This window comes from Maylandia zebra, linkage group LG6, assembly GCF_041146795.1.
Source record: "Maylandia zebra isolate NMK-2024a linkage group LG6, Mzebra_GT3a, whole genome shotgun sequence".
In the NCBI taxonomy this organism is placed as follows: Eukaryota; Metazoa; Chordata; class Actinopteri; order Cichliformes; family Cichlidae; genus Maylandia; species Maylandia zebra.
The window spans coordinates 36,336,953-36,359,800 of NC_135172.1; the positions used below are offsets into that span (position 1 = coordinate 36,336,953).

The window sequence follows — 22,848 nt, forward strand, 5'->3', positions numbered from 1 at the left end:
TAATATCAGATTTTATTTTCAAATAGATTGTAAAATTAATGCACTCTGTCTTGACACTGGATTGGCGGAGGCTTTTGTACAGAAATTCTTCCACAGATGATGACTCTGACTTTGGTGACCCATTGGTATTTACTCCAGTGACATCATGAGGCTGACATTTGTGCTTTAAGGTGAAACACTACAGGAAAAACACATTTAAGTCATGTACAGGTCACTTTTGAGTTTTTGAGCTATTTTGCAACCGTAATTCAATTCAATTCAATTCAATTTTACTTGCTCACATAAAGACCGTATTTTCCTTAGTAAATAAAAAGGTCATGCTTTTTATCATAAACAAATATTTAATTCTATGCAATGTAGTGGAAAATACCACAAAGCACATTAAATACACACTGAGAAATAGAGTTATTTTTCTGTTTCACACAAGAGAAAAGATGGTATATGTGAAGCAACACATATGTGTGTAATATTTGTTAAAGATTCAGAAATTGTCAGAAATTGCTCAAAAAAGACCCGTGGATACATTCCTACTCAAGTGTAAAGTCTGTTACTAGACAGAACCCAGCTGAATTAAGAAGGGAGAGTAAAAGCTTCCCTTTATTCTTGTTGTGTTTACCTAGGAAGACTTGGAAAAGTCCCACATGTGACTTATTGTGATCTGGTCACCCTTTGTGCATGTCTGTTCTACTCAGCAGCCATACCTTACAGGGAATGAAAAAATCTTTTACATTTGTTATTGTTGCAATGGCGTTCTCTTGATGAAACCCAGTATCTGCAGTGCACGGTCTCCTCACGCACACACTTAAAGTTTTTGAAATATCTACAAAAAATGTCCAGTTCACCAGCGGTTTGATGTTCTAAAGATTTATTTCAGTCCTTCATGTTGGAGTCCCAGATGTTGACACATGGCAGTATTGCATTTTAAAGGTGTTACGTGGACTCCGCTGCTTCTTCTGGCACATTTAAACATGTCAGGCTGTCACGAGGAATGGTGTAATCAGACAGGTTGGGATGTCCGGACACCACACAGCAGCTCAGGGCACTGCGGAAAATCCCCATGTCACATGCTTTAAACCACCGGTTGGTTGAAGCGTCGTAGTACTCAACGTTGAAAGTGGTGGTGAAGCCGTTGAAGCCCCCGACAGCAAAGAGGCGATTATTGATTACCTCAATGCCAAAGTTGCTGCGGCGGGTCAACATAGAGGACACGAGGTTCCACGTATTGGTTTGCGGGTTGTAAGCCTCAGCGGTGCGCAGACGTCTGTTTCCATCGAAGCCACCAACCTAAAAGTAAATGCATGGGTGAAATGATTGTCTTCACAGCTCTTTTGCCTTTATTTCAAAAAGGAGCTTCGAGTTTCAGTCCTTTCTTCAGCAGGTCAGCATCAGGATAAGGTCACTGCATTCTGCTGATAATAATTTTTTCATTTTTGAATAGAGACAGTGTAAATAGAAAATAAATCTTCAAGAGTAGCTAGCTAAATAAAGAAGTATGTCTCCAAAGGTGAGACTACACAATCTTTGCTTTTTACCAAAGGGTATAGCAGCAAATCAACTAAATCAGTGGGTTTAAGGCAACTAGCAAGACAAATTTACAGCTAAAATACGTACTGTCCCAAGAGAATGAGTGCTAATCACTTGGCTTATTTTTCAAAAGGTGTTGGAGGATAATTTTGAAATTGTCTCTAACATATTTCCCCTAGTGGAATGATGAGGAAATGTGAAATCATCAGTGAAATCATTTTGGGAATGGAGCAAATTCAAATCATGAAATGAAAAAATACATGCAGCAGAAACATCACTAATCAGTTAAATTAATGAGTGAGAATGCCTTCTCTGAACCTGTGGTCAGGATAGGAATCTGATTATTGATGAATACAAAACAAAGTTAGCAAAACTGCCAAATCTGTCAGCCTTGCTGATCAAGGCACATTACAGATGTGACTTGTATGTTACGTGAGTGTCAGCACTACTTTCTGGTCTTACTGCAAAGACATGATCCGCATATGCAATGACACCTATCCCACTGCGGCGGCTGTTCATGGGACTGATCATCGTCCACTGGTCGGTCTCTGGGTTGTAACATTCAGCTGTCTGCAGACACTCGTTCCCATTGAATCCACCACAAATGTAAATCTGAAGACAAAGAAAAAAAACAAAAAAACCTGACATTAGTATATATTTCAACTTTTTAAGAGTTGATGTTTTTCCCTACTTGCATGCTATTACATTCTGTGAACTTAAAAGTTTTTTGAAAATCTTTTTCTTTTACATGATCAACATAACAATGAACACTATAAATTCTTCTGATACAGACTGACATTTAGACATTTAGTCCCTGCCTTTCAAAAATAAAAAAAGCTAATTCTTTTAATGACTTTTGTTTTCCTTATCATCACTATTACGGGCATACAGGTAGTTTTAAATATGTAGTTTTGTTCAATTTAGGCCTTCATCACTCTAGCTTAGAAACCAGTTTGTGAGGTATCTTGCACCTCGCTTCACTGTAAAAAATGTGTATCCCCTGACTGGTTGGCAAGTGGTAGCTGGAGGTTGATGGTGTCACTAGTGTGAAATTGAAGAAAGGTGTTGCACCACAAACCTCCTTGTGTTTGCTTTGGTCATTAGCAGACTGTTGAGCACACCAGAGGTTTGCATGGAATACTCTGACTTGTCTGCAAACACTCACAAACTATTTGTAGAAGTCAGTGTCTTTCTTACAACCACTCCCTAACCAGCCGAGGAATACATATTTTTCACTAGCAACTGGTTGTTACCAAAAGGTTGCTGACAGGTCTCTAGGCCTGTGTGCCTGAGACCCTACTCTATTTCTCTCCTGCTCTTTTACTTTACCCACCCGGCTGTGAAGTGTTGTGCAGCTGGCATCGCTCCTCTGTTCATGCATGGATGCAATAAGACTCCACTGGTTGGTTTCAGGTTGATAGCGCTCTGCACTGCTGAGTCGTACATGCCCGTCGTAGCCTCCCATGGCATAGATGAACCCGTTCAACACAGTCACGCTCACATAGCAGCGGCGGCAGTACATGGGTGCCACCTCATTCCAGGTGCGAGTGGTCAGGTCAAACCTACAGACGCTGTTGAAATGCTCCACCCTGTCGAAGCCACCAATGGAGTAGACGTACCCGTTGAGGAAGGCGGCTCCATGATAGGCACGAGGATGCTCCAGGTTGTTTGTTACGTTTACCCAGCATTCAGCCCGGTAATCATAGGCCTCGATGGCGTTAGTTGGATTACGGTCACTCCATCCCCCAATGGCCAGCAGGACGGAATGAGGCAGGCGGGGACGAGCAAGATGGGGACAGAGGCAAAACACATAGGGTCTGTTGGTCATATTTTGTGGTAATATAATGGCAGCCTTTATCATGGACAGACGGTCAGAACTGGTCCGCACCAACTGATTGAGCCGCACATTGTCCCTTAGGTAGTCTAAAGTCACCAGTCCCAGTCGGACCTACAGAGAGATGACAGAAGACAATAGGACTTAGACAATGGAAACATTGAATTTGAACTATATCAGTTTTAGTCAACTCCAGCTTCTTTAGGATAATGCTCGTAGTGTTATTTCATTTTCTTATTGCTAGCAAGAGGGAGACCAAAGTGAGACACCATTAGCCTTTTTGTCAACATAGACAAAAGAAGAGAATTGCTTAAATGTGGTTTGGCTACAGCTGAAAAGACCAACATCTCGAGCGATTAAAGCATCCTTATACCCAGATGGATTGACTCAATCTATGACTTAAATGCTGAAGATTTAAGTCGAAACTAAATGTAGTAATGGAAGTTTATACACCTTAGACAACAGAGCGATGAGGTGTTGTTCCCGTTCTGCAGGCACATGGCTAATCCACTTTATAAGTGCTTCGTACGCAGTGCTCTCACACTGTACATTGAGGTCATCTCTTTCAAGAATATCACCAAGTTCCTCCACAGTTAGCTGCAGGAACTCCTCCTGAAGAACCACCTGCTCAAAGTTACTGATGATGTAGTGGAAGGCCTTGGCACGTAGTTCGGGTGATAAGTGTACTTTTGTGAACTGCCAAATGCCAACACAGTTCTCTGCGCAGAGTTGCTCCCCCACGAAGTCACTGCAGATTTTTACAATGTCCATTACATTGAGTTGATCAGCTGTCATGAGAAGTTCCACTGCGTTTTCCTCCGTTACAGAAACACTGCCAGTGTATGCAAAGTCAATGATGAGTGCCATCATCTCAGGAGACAAGCCAGGTATGTTGAAGACCTGTTTGTCTGGGTCGCTCCAAGAGGTGAAGAGAGCTCTGAGGGTAGAGATGGACACAGAGCAGAGAATTTTAAAAGGTGTGGAAGCAACAAGATAATAAACCATGTCAAGCACAAGTAGGATAAATATATAAAATCAATTGACTGGAATGGAAATGATCGCCTGATTGCATGTGTTACTATGTGATTATTGTGATAGTCTTTTCATGTCTAGTCCATATTGCTGTAGAGGATATAACTCCAAAACAGAGTTTGTACATGTTTAGTGAGCTTGAGTGTTGGATTTATTACACTGGCAGTATGTATATGAAGCTATTGCCAAACAAAATGCAGTGACAGAGCCTCCACCATGTTTTACAGCTGATTCGAGACACTCAGTGTTGTACCTCTATGACAAATGTTTAAGTCAACTCCATAAGGCCTGTTTCCACTGATCTTCAGTCTAGTTATCGTGTAATTTGGCATATCTCAGCCTGTTTCCTTTTTCATAGGTCAACATTAAATGGCTTAACAAACAAATAAACAAACAAACAAAAACAAAACAAAAGCATTCCTCTGAAAATGGTCAGGTACAATGACTGGACCGAAAAGGGTGAAAAATGTCCAATCAAAACCTTTGAAAGCCTCTGACAACTATTGTTCAAGTGTACCTTTAAAAAATCATCTACTTCAAAGCAAAAACATAACGACACGAGAGGCAACTCAAAACTTTTGCACAGCATATAACTGCATAATAGCATTCAACCTTTTTAGTATTAGTAAATCTGGTGTGTTTTACTGTGTGGATAACACTTGATAAGATATTAATGTAACTTAATAAAACACATAAATGAAACTTCAGCTCAACACAGTCTGAATTTAGTTCATGCAATCACCAAGTGCAAATGTTTGCGTTATGTTTTGGGTATATCTGTCAGTTGACTGTGACCGTCTTTTTATCACAAAAGCTCCATGATTCCTTTTTGTTGGCACTGTTTCACAGACTAAGACCATGAATTACATAAATCGGTAATCATTCCTCCCCATTATCAGGTAAGCAACTCACCTGAAGTACGGGGTGCAGTTACACAGGATTATCTTGTGGACCGGAAATTCAACATCCTCCACTTTGATGATTGCATCACAAAATTTTCCCTCAAAACGGAGTTCATTATACACTGAGCTCGACTTGTATGGAGGCTGTTCTTCCCTCATCTTGAGTTTTGTGACTGCTTTTCTTATTTTTTTGTCTGAAGTTTGTCTTACAATCCAATACAGTTTGTCTTAAAGTGTTCTGAGCACCAAATCAAACCTAACTGTGACATTATGGAATGGAAGCTTATGACATCAAAATGACTTGGCAACAGTCACCCCATAGAATTGTTTTCAAATCTAAATCTACGTTTTTTAAAAAATGAACCTTTCATTGCTTAACAGCTTTGTTTTGATTTGGTTTTAATGTATTGCAAATGAGCCTCACAGATAGCACACAGCATTTTGTATGTTTGCTTCACAGAGGTCAACTTATGGACTACAATATCACATTTAGTTTTTATGCATGCAAGCTCATTGCCACACTTTTTTCGTATACATTTCATTATTGCCCCGGTATTTTCCCTACTACACAACCTAAAGTATTTGTTATTAAAAATATGAGTCTAAAAACACATGGCAGTGCCAAACACAGATATGATACATAGCATGATTCATGGCTAAGCTGTTTTCTCGGATTGTATTAGACTTTTATCCAGCAGGAAAAATGTGCTCCTGCACTTTACTGATGTACTAGAGTAGTAAAAAACAAACAAATAAACAAACAAAAAACAGGTTTGTGTTCTAGAAAAATTTTATAGACCAACACTATAATATATGTACTGTATATATCGTACAAGACTGCTATAATGACGGTGCTTGACAGTGTTACCTCAGACAGGTGCAAGCAGTCACCTGCCTGAGCACAGACTGCACACGCGTAGCAGATCTGCTGTTGAACAATTGCTCAAAGATATAAGACAAAATATATATATAAGACTAAAAGCAGGTTGGATGTGACAAGCCTGGTTTGATGTAGATGTAGAGGTGTGTATGAAAACATCATCCCAAAATTAGAAAATTATAATGGAAAGAGTTTGATTTAGAGTCTTTGTAAAATAAAGTGGAGCAGCAGGAACAATCCCAGGACAGCCTTCTGCTTGCAATAAGAAAAATGTAAGAAATGTTTACAGTAAATTCATAAATCAGTCAATTCAGCATCAGAATAAAGATTAGACCACCATGGAGGGAGGTTGTTCCTATGAACAGCTTTGCAAATCACTGTCTACACGTTGGTTTACTGCAATAAGGTGCTGTGTTGGTGTTGCTTCAACCTTCATGTTGTGCAGGTAGGGGGACTGCACAGCATTTTATGCTTTTTCCCCCTGTCCCAAATGTGGGATAGGGGGGTATAAGACTCCCCTTATAAATGGCTAATAAATCGTTTATATCTCGGTTATTAATTAAGCTTCAAACAATTTATAAACCATTAATAAATGTTACGCATTAAAGAAAGAGAAGAAAGAGAAAAACCTGACCAGTTTATTGCCAAATAGAGATCTATTCACTTATATATTTCATCTAGAGTTGCTATATTAAACATTTCAGACTAAGTTACTACCTTGTAAGCACAATAGGCATTTGTAAAGATATATTTTAAACATATAATATTGTATTTTATCAGTGTATTATAAATATCTGCAACTATCAATGGGAGCCTTATTGTAAAGTGTAAAACGTGTCACTATTTATTAACGACTAATGAACATGTACATGAAGTACCCTCAGAGGATCTACTAGAACATGTGAATGCAGCACTATAGACGATACCGCCACCATTTCCGAGACTAACAAGCTGATCTACAACACGGCAGCAGTGATCAGTGAGATGCTTGGCTACAAGTTGAATAGCCGCAAGTAGCAGTACCCTCAAGGTAGCACGGAGAGAGGTTAGCCAACTATCTGAGCTGCAGAATGGTATGACTGTGAGGGACCAAGCAGCCAAAGCATAGAGGACACAGGCAAAAAATATCTTCAAAAAGGGTTTTCTTTATTTTAACCCTCAAAAAGTTCAAAAATGACAAAATTCAAAATCATAATTAGCAGGCCCATAAAAGAGGTCAACTAAATATAACTCTGCGAAAAGTAATTTCCAGAAACTTAAACCAACAAAGTGAGACACAACTTAACTCACAAACTGACCGAATTACAAAGACACATGAGGGTAGCTTTTATAATGATTTGGCCAAACCATTTACACACAATAGGGGGGAAACAAAAACACACACTAATATTAACTAAGCACAGAATAACCTAACTAAACCTAAAACACCCCTGCTCCTGGTAAGCCCATGGTTGGTCCTGCTGAGCAGGCATTTTGTTCCCAGAGTTGTCAGCCACGATATTTGCCCAGACAGAAAACAGCCACCACCCAAACCCAGGTAACTCAAAGAAAGAGAAACATAATTAATATAACAAAATATTTTAGAAAAACCACACAATGTTACTATGTGCGCGCCTCATAATACCAGTGTTAGGTTTACCCAAATGATTAATGAATTATATTAATGAAGAAAACTGCAAAGCAAACTAATAAAGTGAAAAAATGGACTGATTTACCCATGTGTGGCTGATGCCATCACAGTGACAAAGAAGATGCCTAAGAAGTACAGCAAGCCGTCCATACCTGAGGTCTTGGAAACTGCCAAGCAACAACTCAAAGCCTTGGCCAGTCGCTTGAAGAGGTACACCAGAGAGATCGAAGGCAGGAGAATAAACCAGCTGTTCTCCACAGAACAATCCAAGGTGTACTCTCAGTGTCAGGGGAACAATATGAGAACAGCACCACCAAGGCTGGAGACGGAGCAATACTGGAAGAGCATGTGGGAGAAAGACGCAACCCATAACAGCAATGCTCAGTGGATAGCGGATCTGAGAGCAGATCACAGCAACCTCCCTGAACACATAAAGACCGGATTTTCCTTAGTAAATATGAAGGTCATGCTTTTTTATCATAAACAAATATATAATTCTATGTAATATAGTGGAAAATACCACAAAGCACATTAAATACACACTGAGAAATAGAGTTATTTTTCTGTTTCACACAAGAGAAAAGATGGTGTTAAGCAACACAGTATATGTGTGTAATATTTGTTAAAGATTCAAAAATTGTCAGAAATTGCTCAAAAAAGACCCGTGGATACATTCCTACTCAAGTGTAAAGTCTGTTACTAGACAGAACCCAGCTGAATTAAGAAGGGAGAGTAAAAGCTTCCCTTTATTCTTGTTGTGTTTACCTAGGAGGACTTGGAAAAGTCCCACATGTGACTTATTGTGATCTGGTCACCCTTTGTGCATGTCCGTTCTACTCAGCAGCCATACCTTGCAGGGAATGAAAAATTCTTTTAAATTTGTTATTGTTGCAATGGCGTTCTCTTGATGAAACCCAGTATCTGCAGTGCACGGTCTCCTCACGCACACACTTAAAGTTTTTGAAATATCTACAAAAAATGTCCAGTTCACCAGCGGTTTGATGTTCTAAAGATTTATTTCAGTCCTTCATGTTGGAGTCCCAGATGTTGACACATGGCAGTATTGCATTTTAAAGGTGTTATGTGGACTCCGCTGCTTCTTCTGGCACATTTAAACATGTCAGGCTGTCACGAGGAATGGTGTAATCAGACAGGTTGGGATGTCCGGACACCACACAGCAGCTCAGGGCACTGCGGAAAATCCCCATGTCACATGCTTTAAACCACCGGTTGGTTGAAGCGTCGTAGTACTCAACGTTGAAAGTGGTGGTGAAGCCGTTGAAGCCCCCGACAGCAAAGAGGCGATCATTGATTACCGCAATGCCAAAGTTGCTGCGGCGGGTCAACATAGAGGACACGAGGTTCCACGTATTGGTTTGCGGGTTGTAAGCCTCAGCGGTGCGCAGACGTCTGTTTCCATCAAAGCCACCAACCTAAAAGTAAATGCATGGGTGAAATGATTGTGAAGTATTTATGTTTTCAGTTGTCTTCACAGCTCTTTTGCCTTTATTTCAAAAAGGAGCTTCGAGTTTCAGTCCTTTCTTCAGCAGGTCAGCACCAGGATAAGGTCACTGCATTCTGCTGATAATAATTTTTTCATTTTTGAATAGAGACAGTGTAAATAGAAAATAAATCTTCAAGAGTAGCTAGCTAAATAAAGAAGTATGTCTCCAAAGGTGAGACTACACAATCTTTGCTTTTTACCAAAGGGTATAGCAGCAAATCAACTAAATCAGTGGGTTTAAGGCAACTAGCAAGACAAATTTACAGCTAAAATACATACTGTCCCAAGAGAATGAGTGCTAATCACTTGGCTTATTTTTCAAAAGGTGTTGGAGGATAATTTTGAAATTGTCTCTAACATATTTCCCCTAGTGGAATGATGAGGAAATGTGAAATCATCAGTGAAATCATTTTGGGAATGGAGCAAATTCAAATCATGAAATGAAAAAATACATGCAGCAGAAACATCACTAATCAGTTAAATTAATGAGTGAGAATGCCTTCTCTGAACCTGTGGTCAGGATAGGAATCTGATTATTGATGAATACAAAACAAAGTTAGCAAAACTGCCAAATCTGTCAGCCTTGCTGATCAAGGCACATTACAGATGTGACTTGTATGTTACGTGAGTGTCAGCACTACTTTCTGGTCTTACTGCAAAGACATGATCCGCATATGCAATGACACCTATCCCACTGCGGCGGCTGTTCATGGGACTGATCATCGTCCACTGGTCGGTCTCTGGGTTGTAACATTCAGCTGTCTGCAGACACTCGTTCCCATTGAATCCACCACAAATGTAAATCTGAAGACAAAGAAAAAAAACAAAAAAAACCTGACATTAGTATATATTTCAACTTTTTAAGAGTTGATGTTTTTCCCTACTTGCATGCTATTACATTCTGTGAACTTAAAAGTTTTTTGAAAATCTTTTTCTTTTACATGATCAACATAACAATGAACACTATAAATTCTTCTGATACAGACTGACATTTAGACATTTAGTCCCTGCCTTTCAAAAATAAAAAAAGCTAATTCTTTTAATGACTTTTGTTTTCCTTATCATCACTATTACGGGCATACAGGTAGTTTTAAATGTGTAGTTTTGTTCAATTTAGGCCTTCATCACTCTAGCTTAGAAACCAGTTTGTGAGGTATCTTGCACCTCGCTTCACTGTAAAAAATGTGTATCCCCTGACTGGTTGGCAAGTGGTAGCTGGAGGTTGATGGGTGTCACTAGTGTGAAATTGAAGAAAGGTGTTGCACCACAAACCTCCTTGTGTTTGCTTTGGTCATTAGCAGACTGTTGAGCACACCAGAGGTTTGCATGGAATACTCTGACTTGTCTGCAAACACTCACAAACTATTTGTAGAAGTCAGTGTCTTTCATACAACCACTCCCTAACCAGCCGAGGAATACATATTTTTCACTAGCAACTGGTTGTTACCAAAAGGTTGCTGACAGGTCTCTAGGCCTGTGTGCCTGAGACCCTACTCTATTTCTCTCCTGCTCTTTTACTTTACCCACCCGGCTATGAAGTGTTGTGCAGCTGGCATCGCTCCTCTGTTCATGCATGGATGCAATAAGACTCCACTGGTTGGTTTCAGGTTGATAGCGCTCTGCACTGCTGAGTCGTACATGCCCGTCGTAGCCTCCCATGGCATAGATGAACCCGTTCAACACAGTCACGCTCACATAGCAGCGGCGGCAGTACATGGGTGCCACCTCATTCCAGGTGCGAGTGGTCAGGTCAAACCTACAGACGCTGTTGAAATGCTCCACCCTGTCGAAGCCACCAATGGAGTAGACGTACCCGTTGAGGAAGGCGGCTCCATGATAGGCACGAGGATGCTCCAGGTTGTTTGTTACGTTTACCCAGCATTCAGCCCGGTAATCATAGGCCTCGATGGCGTTAGTTGGATTACGGTCACTCCATCCCCCAATGGCCAGCAGGACGGAATGAGGCAGGCGGGGACGAGCAAGATGGGGACAGAGGCAAAACACATAGGGTCTGTTGGTCATATTTTGTGGTAATATAATGGCAGCCTTTATCATGGACAGACGGTCAGAACTGGTCCGCACCAACTGATTGAGCCGCACATTGTCCCTTAGGTAGTCTAAAGTCACCAGTCCCAGTCGGACCTACAGAGACATGACAGAAGACAATAGGACTTAGACAATGGAAACATTGAATTTGAACTATATCAGTTTTAGTCAACTCCAGCTTCTTTAGGATAATGCTCGTAGTGTTATTTCATTTTCTTATTGCTAGCAAGAGGGAGACCAAAGTGAGACACCATTAGCCTTTTTGTCAACATAGACAAAAGTCCTTTGTACAGTTCTGATGAAGATAAATCTTAAATCTAATGTGTTAAGTTTAACTTTATATAAAAAACAAATGACATAAACTAAAATAAAGCTGAGGAACACAAACAGGGGAGAATGGTTGTACTTGTTACGGACAGTTTTTAGTCATAGGCCTAGCAACTACACTAAATAAATACAATTTATTCTATAATATGTGTGAAGCTTTCTGATACAGTTTTAATGATCTTGAAGAGAATTGCTTAAATGTGGTTTGGCTACAGCTGAAAAGACCAACATCTCGAGCGATTAAAGCATCCTTATACCCAGATGGATTGACTCAATCTATGACTTAAATGCTGAAGATTTAAGTCGAAACTAAATGTAGTAATGGAAGTTTATACACCTTAGACAACAGAGCGATGAGGTGTTGTTCCCGTTCTGCAGGCACATGGCTAATCCACTTTATAAGTGCTTCGTACGCAGTGCTCTCACACTGTACATTGAGGTCATCTCTTTCAAGAATATCACCAAGTTCCTCCACAGTTAGCTGCAGGAACTCCTCCTGAAGAACCACCTGCTCAAAGTTACTGACGATGTAGTGGAAGGCCTTGGCACGTAGTTCGGGTGATAAGTGTACTTTTGTGAACTGCCAAATGCCAACACAGTTCTCTGCGCAGAGTTGCTCCCCCACGAAGTCACTGCAGATTTTTACAATGTCCATTACATTGAGTTGATCAGCTGCCATGAGAAGTTCCACTGCGTTTTCCTCCGTTACAGAAACACTGCCAGTGTATGCAAAGTCAATGATGAGTGCCATCATCTCAGGAGACAAGCCAGGTATGTTGAAGACCTGTTTGTCTGGGTCGCTCCAAGAGGTGAAGAGAGCTCTGAGGGTAGAGATGGACACAGAGCAGAGAATTTTAAAAGGTGTGGAAGCAACAAGATAATAAACCATGTCAAGCACAAGTAGGATAAATATATAAAATCAATTGACTGGAATGGAAATGATCGCCTGATTGCATGTGTTACTATGTGATTATTGTGATAGTCTTTTCATGTCTAGTCCATATTGCTGTAGAGGATATAACTCCAAAACAGAGTTTGTACATGTTTAGTGAGCTTGAGTGTTGGATTTATTACACTGGCAGTATGTATATGAAGCTATTGCCAAACAAAATGCAGTGACAGAGCCTCCACCATGTTTTACAGCTGATTCGAGACACTCAGTGTTGTACCTCTATGACAAATGTTTAAGTCAACTCCATAAGGCCTGTTTCCACTGATCTTCAGTCTAGTTATCATGTAATTTGGCATATCTCAGCCTGTTTCCTTTTTCATAGGTCAACATTAAATGGCTTAACAAACAAATAAACAAACAAACAAAAACAAAACAAAAGCATTCCTCTGAAAATGGTCAGGTACAATGACTGGACCGAAAAGGGTGAAAAATGTCCAATCAAAACCTTTGAAAGCCTCTGACAACTATTGTTCAAGTGTACCTTTAAAAAATCATCTACTTCAAAGCAAAACATAACGACACGAGAGGCAACTCAAAACTTTTGCACAGCATATAACTGCATAATAGCATTCAACCTTTTTAGTATTAGTAAATCTGGTGTGTTTTACTGTGTGGATAACACTTGATAAGATATTAATGTAACTTAATAAAACACATAAATGAAACTTCAGCTCAACACAGTCTGAATTTAGTTCATGCAATCACCAAGTGCAAATGTTTGCGTTATGTTTTGGGTATATCTGTCAGTTGACTGTGACTGTCTTTTTATCACAAAAGCTCCATGATTCCTTTTTGTTGGCACTGTTTCACAGACTAAGACCATGAATTACATAAATCGGTAATCATTCCTCCCCATTATCAGGTAAGCAACTCACCTGAAGTACGGGGTGCAGTTACACAGGATTATCTTGTGGACCGGAAATTCAACATCCTCCACTTTGATGATTGCATCACAAAATTTTCCCTCAAAACGGAGTTCATTATACACTGAGCTCGACTTGTATGGAGGCTGTTCTTCCCTCATCTTGAGTTTTGTGACTGCTTTTCTTATTTTTTTGTCTGAAGTTTGTCTTACAATCCAATACAGTTTGTCTTAAAGTGTTCTGAGCACCAAATCAAACCTAACTGTGACATTATGGAATGGAAGCTTATGACATCAAAATGACTTGGCAACAGTCACCCCATAGAATTGTTTTCAAATCTAAATCTACGTTTTTTTAAAAATGAACCTTTCATTGCTTAACAGCTTTGTTTTGATTTGGTTTTAATGTATTGCAAATGAGCCTCACAGATAGCACACAGCATTTTGTATGTTTGCTTCACAGAGGTCAACTTATGGACTACAATTTCACATTTAGTTTTTATGCATGCAAGCTCATTGCCACACTTTTTTGTGTACATTTCATTATTGCCCCGGTATTTTCCCTACTACACAACCTAAAGTATTTGTTATTAAAAATATGAGTCTAAAAATACATGGCAGTGCCAAACACAGATGTGATACATAGCATGATTCATGGCTAAGCTGTTTTCTCGGATTGTATTAGACTTTTATCCATGAGGAAAAATGTGCTCCTGCACTTTACTGATGTACTAGAGTAGTAAAAAACAAACAAATAAACAAACAAAAAACAGGTTTGTGTTCTAGAAAAATTTTATAGACCAACACTATAATATATGTACTGTATATATCGTACAAGACTGCTATAATGACGGTGCTTGACAGTGTTACCTCAGACAGGTGCAAGCAGTCACCTGCCTGAGCACAGACTGCACACGCGTAGCAGATCTGCTGTTGAACAATTGCTCAAAGATATAAGACAAAATATATATATAAGACTAAAAGCAGGTTGGATGTGACAAGCCTGGTTTGATGTAGATGTAGAGGTGTGTATGAAAACATCATCCCAAAATTAGAAAATTATAATGGAAAGAGTTTGATTTAGAGTCTTTGTAAAATAAAGTGGAGCAGCAGGAACAATCCCAGGACAGCCTTCTGCTTGCAATAAGAAAAATGTAAGAAATGTTTACAGTAAATTCATAAATCAGTCAATTCAGCATCAGAATAAAGATTAGACCACCATGGAGGGAGGTTGTTCCTATGAACAGCTTTGCAAATCACTGTCTACACGTTGGTTTACTGCAATAAGGTGCTGGAAAAGTAATTTCCAGAAACTTAAACCAACAAAGTGAGACACAACTTAACTCACAAACTGACCGAATTACAAAGACACATGAGGGTAGCTTTTATAATGATTTGGCCAAACCATTTACACACAATAGGGGGGAAACAAAAACACACACTAATATTAACTAAGTACAGAATAACCTAACTAAACCTAAAACACCCCTGCTCCTGGTAAGCCCATGGTTGGTCCTGCTGAGCAGGCATTTTGTTCCCAGAGTTGTCAGCCACGATATTTGCCCAGACAGAAAACAGCCACCACCCAAACCCAGGTAACTCAAAGAAAGAGAAACATAATTAATATAACAAAATATTTTAGAAAAACCACACAATGTTACTATGTGCGCGCCTCATAATACCAGTGTTAGGTTTACCCAAATGATTAATGAATTATATTAATGAAGAAAACTGCAAAGCAAACTAATAAAGTGAAAAAATGGACTGATTTACCCATGTGTGGCTGATGCCATCACAGTGACAAAGAAGATGCCTAAGAAGTACAGCAAGCCGTCCATACCTGAGGTCTTGGAAACTGCCAAGCAACAACTCAAAGCCTTGGCCAGTCGCTTGAAGAGGTACACCAGAGAGATCGAAGGCAGGAGAATAAACCAGCTGTTCTCCACAGAACAATCCAAGGTGTACTCTCAGTGTCAGGGGAACAATATGAGAACAGCACCACCAAGGCTGGAGACGGAGCAATACTGGAAGAGCATGTGGGAGAAAGACGCAACCCATAACAGCAATGCTCAGTGGATAGCGGATCTGAGAGCAAATCACAGCAACCTCCCTGAACACATAAAGACCGGATTTTCCTTAGTAAATATGAAGGTCATGCTTTTTTTATCATAAACAAATATATAATTCTATGTAATATAGTGGAAAATACCACAAAGCACATTAAATACACACTGAGAAATAGAGTTATTTTTCTGTTTCACACAAGAGAAAAGATGGTGTTAAGCAACACAGTATATGTGTGTCATATTTGTTAAAGATTCAAAAATTGTCAGAAATTGCTCAAAAATGACCCGTGGATACATTCCTACTCAAGTGTAAAGTCTGTTACTAGACAGAACCCCAGCTGACTTAAGAAGGGAGAGTAAAAGCTTCCCTTTATTCTTGTTGTGTTTACCTAGGAGGACTTGGAAAAGTCCCACATGTGACTTATTGTGATCTGGTCACCCTTTGTGCATGTCCGTTCTACTCAGCAGCCATACCTTGCAGGGAATGAAAAATTCTTTTAAATTTGTTATTGTTGCAATGGCGTTCTCTTGATGAAACCCAGTATCTGCAGTGCACGGTCTCCTCACGCACACACTTAAAGTTTTTGAAATATCTACAAAAAATGTCCAGTTCACCAGCGGTTTGATGTTCTAAAGATTTATTTCAGTCCTTCATGTTGGAGTCCCAGATGTTGACACATGGCAGTATTGCATTTTAAAGGTGTTACGTGGACTCCGCTGCTTCTTCTGGCACATTTAAACATGTCAGGCTGTCACGAGGAATGGTGTAATCAGACAGGTTGGGATGTCCGGACACCACACAGCAGCTCAGGGCACTGCGGAAAATCCCCATGTCACATGCTTTAAACCACCGGTTGGTTGAAGCGTCGTAGTACTCAACGTTGAAAGTGGTGGTGAAGCCGTTGAAGCCCCCGACAGCAAAGAGGCGATCATTGATTACCGCAATGCCAAAGTTGCTGCGGCGGGTCAACATAGAGGACACGAGGTTCCACGTATTGGTTTGCGGGTTGTAAGCCTCAGCGGTGCGCAGACGTCTGTTTCCATCAAAGCCACCAACCTAAAAGTAAATGCATGGGTGAAATGATTGTGAAGTATTTATGTTTTCAGTTGTCTTCACAGCTCTTTTGCCTTTATTTCAAAAAGGAGCTTCGAGTTTCAGTCCTTTCTTCAGCAGGTCAGCACCAGGATAAGGTCACTGCATTCTGCTGATAATAATTTTTTCATTTTTGAATAGAGACAGTGTAAATAGAAAATAAATCTTCAAGAGTAGCTAGCTAAATAAAGAAGTATATCTCCGAAGGTGAGACTACACAATCTTTGCTTTTTACCAAAGGGTATAGCAGCAAATCAACTAAATCAGTGGGTTTAAGGCAACTAGCAAGACAAATTTACAGCTAAAATACATACTGTCCCAAGAGAATGAGTGCTAATCACTTGGCTTATTTTTCAAAAGGTGTTGGAGGATGATTTTGAAATTGTCTCTAACATATTTCCCCTAGTGGAATGATGAGGAAATGTGAAATCATCAGTGAAATCATTTTGGGAATGGAGCAAATTCAAATCATGAAATGAAAAAATACATGCAGCAGAAACATCACTAATCAGTTAAATTAATGAGTGAGAATGCCTTCTCTGAACCTGTGGTCAGGATAGGAATCTGATTATTGATGAATACAAAACAAAGTTAGCAAAACTGCCAAATCTGTCAGCCTTGCTGATCAAGGCACATTACAGATGTGACTTGTATGTTACGTGAGTGTCAGCACTACTTTCTGGTCTTACTGCAAAGACATGATCCGCATATGCAATGACACCTATCCCACTGCGGCGGCTGTTCATGGGACTGATCATCGTCCACTGGTCGGTCTCTGGGTTGTAACATTCAGCTGTCTGCAGACACTCGTTCCCATTGAATCCACCACAAATGTAAATCTGAAGACAAAGAAAAAAAACAAAAAAAACCTGACATTAGTATATATTTCAACTTTTTAAGAGTTGATGTTTTTCCCTACTTGCATGCTATTACATTCTGTGAACTTAAAAGTTTTTTGAAAATCTTTTTCTTTTACATGATCAACATAACAATGAACACTATAAATTCTTCTGATACAGACTGACATTTAGACATTTAGTCCCTGCCTTTCAAAAATAAAAAAAGCTAATTCTTTTAATGACTTTTGTTTTCCTTATCATCACTATTACGGGCATACAGGTAGTTTTAAATGTGTAGTTTTGTTCAATTTAGGCCTTCATCACTCTAGCTTAGAAACCAGTTTGTGAGGTACCTTGCACCTCGCTTCACTGTAAAAAATGTGTATCCCCTGACTGGTTGGCAAGTGGTAGCTGGAGGTTGATGGTGTCACTAGTGTGAAATTGAAGAAAGGTGTTGCACCACAAACCTCCTTGTGTTTGCTTTGGTCATTAGCAGACTGTTGAGCACACCAGAGGTTTGCATGGAATACTCTGACTTGTCTGCAAACACTCACAAACTATTTGTAGAAGTCAGTGTCTTTCTTACAGCCACTCCCTAACCAGCCGAGGAATACATATTTTTCACTAGCAACTGGTTGTTACCAAAAGGTTGCTGACAGGTCTCTAGGCCTGTGTGCCTGAGACCCTACTCTATTTCTCTCCTGCTCTTTTACTTTACCCACCCGGCTGTGAAGTGTTGTGCAGCTGGCATCGCTCCTCTGTTCATGCATGGATGCAATAAGACTCCACTGGTTGGTTTCAGGTTGATAGCGCTCTGCACTGCTGAGTCGTACATGCCCGTCGTAGCCTCCCATGGCATAGATGAACCCGTTCAACACAGTCACGCTCACATAGCAGCGGCGGCAGTACATGGGTGCCACCTCATTCCAGGTGCGAGTGGTCAGGTCAAACCTACAGACGCTGTTGAAATGCTCCACCCTGTCGAAGCCACCAATGGAGTAGACGTACCCGTTGAGGAAGGCGGCTCCATGATAGGCACGAGGATGCTCCAGGTTGTTTGTTACGTTTACCCAGCATTCAGCCCGGTAATCATAGGCCTCGATGGCGTTAGTTGGATTACGGTCACTCCATCCCCCAATGGCCAGCAGGACGGAATGAGGCAGACGGGGACGAGCAAGATGGGGACAGAGGCAAAACACATAGGGTCTGTTGGTCATATTTTGTGGTAATATAATGGCAGCCTTTATCATGGACAGACGGTCAGAACTGGTCCGCACCAACTGATTGAGCCGCACATTGTCCCTTAGGTAGTCTAAAGTCACCAGTCCCAGTCGGACCTACAGAGACATGACAGAAGACAATAGGACTTAGACAATGGAAACATTGAATTTGAACTATATCAGTTTTAGTCAACTCCAGCTTCTTTAGGATAATGCTCGTAGTGTTATTTCATTTTCTTATTGCTAGCAAGAGGGAGACCAAAGTGAGACACCATTAGCCTTTTTGTCAACATAGACAAAAGTCCTTTGTACAGTTCTGATGAAGATAAATCTTAAATCTAATGTGTTAAGTTTAACTTTATATAAAAAACAAATGACATAAACTAAAATAAAGCTGAGGAACACAAACAGGGGAGAATGGTTGTACTTGTTACGGACAGTTTTTAGTCATAGGCCTAGCAACTACACTAAATAAATACAATTTATTCTATAATATGTGTGAAGCTTTCTGATACAGTTTTAATGATCTTGAAGAGAATTGCTTAAATGTGGTTTGGCTACAGCTGAAAAGACCAACATCTCGAGCGATTAAAGCATCCTTATACCCAGATGGATTGACTCAATCTATGACTTAAATGCTGAAGATTTAAGTCGAAACTAAATGTAGTAATGGAAGTTTATACACCTTAGACAACAGAGCGATGAGGTGTTGTTCCCGTTCTGCAGGCACATGGCTAATCCACTTTATAAGTGCTTCGTACGCAGTGCTCTCACACTGTACATTGAGGTCATCTCTTTCAAGAATATCACCAAGTTCCTCCACAGTTAGCTGCAGGAACTCCTCCTGAAGAACCACCTGCTCAAAGTTACTGACGATGTAGTGGAAGGCCTTGGCACGTAGTTCGGGTGATAAGTGTACTTTTGTGAACTGCCAAATGCCAACACAGTTCTCTGCGCAGAGTTGCTCCCCCACGAAGTCACTGCAGATTTTTACAATGTCCATTACATTGAGTTGATCAGCTGCCATGAGAAGTTCCACTGCGTTTTCCTCCGTTACAGAAACACTGCCAGTGTATGCAAAGTCAATGATGAGTGCCATCATCTCAGGAGACAAGCCAGGTATGTTGAAGACCTGTTTGTCTGGGTCGCTCCAAGAGGTGAAGAGAGCTCTGAGGGTAGAGATGGACACAGAGCAGAGAATTTTAAAAGGTGTGGAAGCAACAAGATAATAAACCATGTCAAGCACAAGTAGGATAAATATATAAAATCAATTGACTGGAATGGAAATGATCGCCTGATTGCATGTGTTACTATGTGATTATTGTGATAGTCTTTTCATGTCTAGTCCATATTGCTGTAGAGGATATAACTCCAAAACAGAGTTTGTACATGTTTAGTGAGCTTGAGTGTTGGATTTATTACACTGGCAGTATGTATATGAAGCTATTGCCAAACAAAATGCAGTGACAGAGCCTCCACCTTGTTTTACAGCTGATTCTAGACACTCAGTGTTGTACCTCTATGACAAATGTTTAAGTCAACTCCATAAGGCCTGTTTCCACTGATCTTCAGTCTAGTTACCGTGTAATTTGGCATATCTCAGCCAGTTTCCTTTCCTTATGGAAGTTCCAGTGCATTTTGCTCAATTACAGTCCCTGTTTCCCTTCCATAACCATTCCTAGCTTAAATGGCTTAACAAACAAATAAACAAATGAACAAAAACAAAACAAAACAAAAGCATTCCTCTGAAAATGGTCAGGTACAAGGACTGGACCGAAAAGGGTGAAAAATGTCCAATCAAAACCTTTGAAAGCCTCTGAGAACTGTTGTTCAAGTGTACCTTTAAAAAATCATCTAATTCAAAGCAAAACATAACAACATGAGAGGCAACTCAAAACTTTTGCACAGCATATAACTGCATAATAGCATTCAACCTTTTTAGTATTAGTAAATCTGGTGTGTTTTACTGTGTGGATAACACTTGATAAGATTTTAATGTAACTTAATAAAACACATAAATGAAACTTCAGCTCAACACAGTCTGAATTTAGTTCATGCAATCACCAAGTGCAAATGTTTGCGTTATGTTTTGGGTATATCTGTCAGTTGACTATGACCGTCTTTTTATCACAAAAGCTCCATGATTCCTTTTTGTTGGCACTGTTTCACAGACTAAGACCATGAAATACATTTTCCTGGGGTATAAATCGGTAATCATTCCTCCCCATTATCAGGTAAGCAACTCACCTGAAGTACGGGGTGCAGTTACACAGGATTATCTTGTGGACCGGAAATTCAACATCCTCCACTTTGATGATTGCATCACAAAATTTTCCCTCAAAACGGAGTTCATTATACACCGAGCTCGACTTGTATGGAGGCTGTTCTTCCCTCATCTTGAGTTTTGTGACTGCTTTTCTTATTTTTTTGTCTGAAGTTTGTCTTACAATCCAATACAGTTTGTCTTAAAGTGTTCTGAGCACCAAATCAAACCTAACTGTGACATTATGGAATGGAAGCTTATGACATCAAAATGACTTGGCAACAGTCACCCCATAGAATTGTTTTCAAATCTAAATCTACGTTTTTTTAAAAATGAACCTTTCATTGCTTAACAGCTTTGTTTTGATTTGGTTTTAATGTATTGCAAATGAGCCTCACAGATAGCACACAGCATTTTGTATGTTTGCTTCACAGAGGTCAACTTATGGACTACAATATCACATTTAGCTTTTATGCATGCAAGCTCATTGCCACACTTTTTTCGTATAAATTTCATTATTGCCCCGGTATTTTCCCTACTACACAACCTAAAATATTTGTTATTAAAAATATGAGTCTAAAAATACATGGCAGTGCCAAACACAGATATGATTCATGGCTAAGCTGTTTTCTCGGATTGTATTAGACTTTTATCCATGAGGAAAAATGTGCTCCTGCACTTTACTGATGTACTAGAATAGTAAAAAACAAACAAATAAACAAACAAAAAACAGGTTTGTGTTCTAGAAAAATTTTGTAGACCAACACTATAATATATGTACTGTATATATCGTACAAGACTGCTATAATGACGGTGCTTGACAGTGTTACCTCAGACAGGTGCAAGCAGTCACCTTCCTGAGCACAGACTGCACACGCGTAGCAGATCTGCTGTTGAACAATTGCTCAAAGATATAATATACAAGACTAAGGTTGGATGTGACAAGCCTGGTTTGATGTAGATGTAGAGGTGTGTATGAAAACATCATCCTAAAATTAGAAAATTATAATGGGAAGCGTGTGATTTAGAGTTTTCGAAAATGAAGTGGAGTAGCAGGAAGAATCCCAGGACAGCCTTCTGCTTGCAATAAGACAAATGTATGAAATCTTTACAGTAAATTCATAAATCAGTCAATTCAGCATCAGAATAAAGATTAGACCACCATGGAGGGAGGTTGTTCCTATGAACAGCTTTGCAGATATATGATATATACTGTATATATGACAATATTTTTTAAACACATAAAGTAAGTAAAAAAGGAGAGATATTGGTCAAAGTTATGTGTTGCAGATGTCACACAGGCACTTTTATTAACATACAGGGTAGATGTACATAAAAAATTGCTCAGAAATAAATTATCAGCATTTATTAAATACTAACGCCCCGTGAATAAAAATAACACAATATTGTTTTCGTGCATAACAAAAAGCTCACAATTGTGCAGTATTAGATTATTCTGTTATTATATGTTACCTTATATATGTAATCAAAGTAGTTGAATTAGAATACTGCTGTAGATCATATTATACCCTTTAATATAGAGTGTGTGAGCTGTATGTAGTTTAGTTCTCATTATACTTTTGAGTTAACAGAACATATTCACATATTAGTTCATTAGATAAATGTGCATCACTCTGTATCCTTGATCTGCTGGGAATGTGTTACACTGTTTTCTTGACATGCTTAATTGTTGAATCATGAAGAGAAGGTTGTAAGCAGGAGACTCTGTGTCTAAAGACAGGGGAGATAGATAGACCACATTCCACACCCCCACCTTACAGAAAGCAGAGAAACAACTGCCGAGGTCATAACTTAGGCGCTGTAACAGAGAAAAAATGTGATGTTTTGGCTTTTACGACTAGCTGGGGGCCACT

At 39.6% G+C, this 22,848-nt stretch overlaps 3 protein-coding genes across 3 annotated transcripts; all 3 read right to left on the bottom strand.

Moving 5' to 3' along the window:
* Positions 1 to 848: 848 nt before the first annotated feature.
* LOC106675172 (kelch-like protein 10) lies at positions 849 to 5,543 on the bottom strand. Its single transcript, XM_024802924.2, has 5 exons — positions 5,303 to 5,543; positions 3,812 to 4,295; positions 2,858 to 3,472; positions 1,987 to 2,136; positions 849 to 1,284 (listed from the first exon to the last, which is right to left on the bottom strand). The coding sequence occupies exons 1-5, from the start codon at positions 5,449 to 5,451 to the stop codon at positions 931 to 933; spliced, it is 1,752 nt and encodes a 583-aa protein (XP_024658692.2). The 5' UTR covers positions 5,452 to 5,543; the 3' UTR covers positions 849 to 930.
* A 3,155-nt stretch (positions 5,544 to 8,698) lies between these two features.
* LOC143419049 (kelch-like protein 10) lies at positions 8,699 to 13,758 on the bottom strand. Its single transcript, XM_076885166.1, has 5 exons — positions 13,507 to 13,758; positions 12,017 to 12,500; positions 10,834 to 11,448; positions 9,961 to 10,110; positions 8,699 to 9,235 (listed from the first exon to the last, which is right to left on the bottom strand). The coding sequence occupies exons 1-5, from the start codon at positions 13,653 to 13,655 to the stop codon at positions 8,882 to 8,884; spliced, it is 1,752 nt and encodes a 583-aa protein (XP_076741281.1). The 5' UTR covers positions 13,656 to 13,758; the 3' UTR covers positions 8,699 to 8,881.
* Positions 13,759 to 16,180: 2,422 nt separating this feature from the next.
* On the bottom strand, positions 16,181 to 21,214 carry LOC143419050 (kelch-like protein 10). Its single transcript, XM_076885167.1, has 5 exons — positions 20,959 to 21,214; positions 19,397 to 19,880; positions 18,214 to 18,828; positions 17,342 to 17,491; positions 16,181 to 16,616 (listed from the first exon to the last, which is right to left on the bottom strand). Exons 1-5 carry the CDS (start codon positions 21,105 to 21,107, stop codon positions 16,263 to 16,265), a joined length of 1,752 nt encoding a protein of 583 aa, XP_076741282.1. The 5' UTR covers positions 21,108 to 21,214; the 3' UTR covers positions 16,181 to 16,262.
* Between the last annotated feature and the right edge of the window lie 1,634 nt (positions 21,215 to 22,848).

Bases quoted from the DNA above. Each gene is read 5' to 3' on its own strand.
- LOC106675172 (XM_024802924.2), bottom strand. From the start codon at position 5,451: ATGAGGGAAGAACAGCCTCCATACAAGTCGAGCTCAGTGTATAATGAA. The intron at 3,473-3,811 runs GTGTATAAACTT...ATCTCTCTGTAG, and splicing joins TCATCGCTCTGTTGTCTAAG to GTCCGACTGGGACTGGTGAC. The intron at 1,285-1,986 runs GTAAGACCAGAA...ATTTACTTTTAG, and splicing joins ATGCGGATCATGTCTTTGCA to GTTGGTGGCTTCGATGGAAA.
- LOC143419050 (XM_076885167.1), bottom strand. From the start codon at position 21,107: ATGAGGGAAGAACAGCCTCCATACAAGTCGAGCTCGGTGTATAATGAA. The intron at 18,829-19,396 runs GTGTATAAACTT...ATGTCTCTGTAG, and splicing joins TCATCGCTCTGTTGTCTAAG to GTCCGACTGGGACTGGTGAC. The intron at 16,617-17,341 runs GTAAGACCAGAA...ATTTACTTTTAG, and splicing joins ATGCGGATCATGTCTTTGCA to GTTGGTGGCTTTGATGGAAA.
- LOC143419049 (XM_076885166.1), bottom strand. From the start codon at position 13,655: ATGAGGGAAGAACAGCCTCCATACAAGTCGAGCTCAGTGTATAATGAA. The intron at 12,501-13,506 runs GTGAGTTGCTTA...CTCTACCCTCAG, and splicing joins AACTGCACCCCGTACTTCAG to AGCTCTCTTCACCTCTTGGA. The intron at 10,111-10,833 runs GTGGGTAAAGTA...CTTTGTCTTCAG, and splicing joins GCACAACACTTCATAGCCGG to ATTTACATTTGTGGTGGATT.